Source organism: Drosophila busckii, chromosome 3R (genome assembly GCF_011750605.1).
Source record: "Drosophila busckii strain San Diego stock center, stock number 13000-0081.31 chromosome 3R, ASM1175060v1, whole genome shotgun sequence".
Lineage (NCBI taxonomy): Eukaryota > Metazoa > Arthropoda > Insecta > Diptera > Drosophilidae > Drosophila > Drosophila busckii.
In genome coordinates this window covers 20,844,171-20,844,512 of record NC_046607.1, presented here as the reverse complement: position 1 = coordinate 20,844,512, position 342 = coordinate 20,844,171, and the positions used below count along the sequence as shown (strand labels likewise).

Below are 342 nucleotides of genomic sequence, written 5' to 3'. Positions count from 1 at the left end.
AATTTAAATAGACATTTATCTTGCCAAACGACAGGGCAGGTTGTGCACACACACACACACACACACATACACACGTGCGCCTGTTGCCTATAACAAAATTACAGCACTGCGGCTGATCCATGACGATGACGATAATGTGCGGCTTGCTTTTGGCCCCCCCCCCCCTCAGCCCCAAACTCAAACCAAAACCAGCAGCTGACATTGATGCTCTGGCTGCCGAGTTTGGTTTTTCTGTTTGATTTTATTTATGCGATTTCGTGTTATTTTGTTTAACAAGCAGCAGCAAGCAGCAGCCGCAACAAATATTTTTGCTGTTGCCTTGTCTACTTTTTTCTACTTTAC

At 44.7% G+C, this 342-nt stretch overlaps 1 protein-coding gene across 1 annotated transcript in view; it reads right to left on the bottom strand.

Annotated features, from left to right (window-relative positions):
- LOC117134650 (polypyrimidine tract-binding protein 1-like) overlaps positions 1–121 on the bottom strand; it is a 16,301-nt gene extending 16,180 nt beyond the window's left edge. The window contains exon 1 of the mRNA XM_033294029.1: positions 103–121. Coding sequence (XP_033149920.1) covers positions 103–121 — 19 coding nt within the window. The remainder of the gene's footprint in view (positions 1–102) is intronic.
- Positions 122–342: the final 221 nt, after the last annotated feature.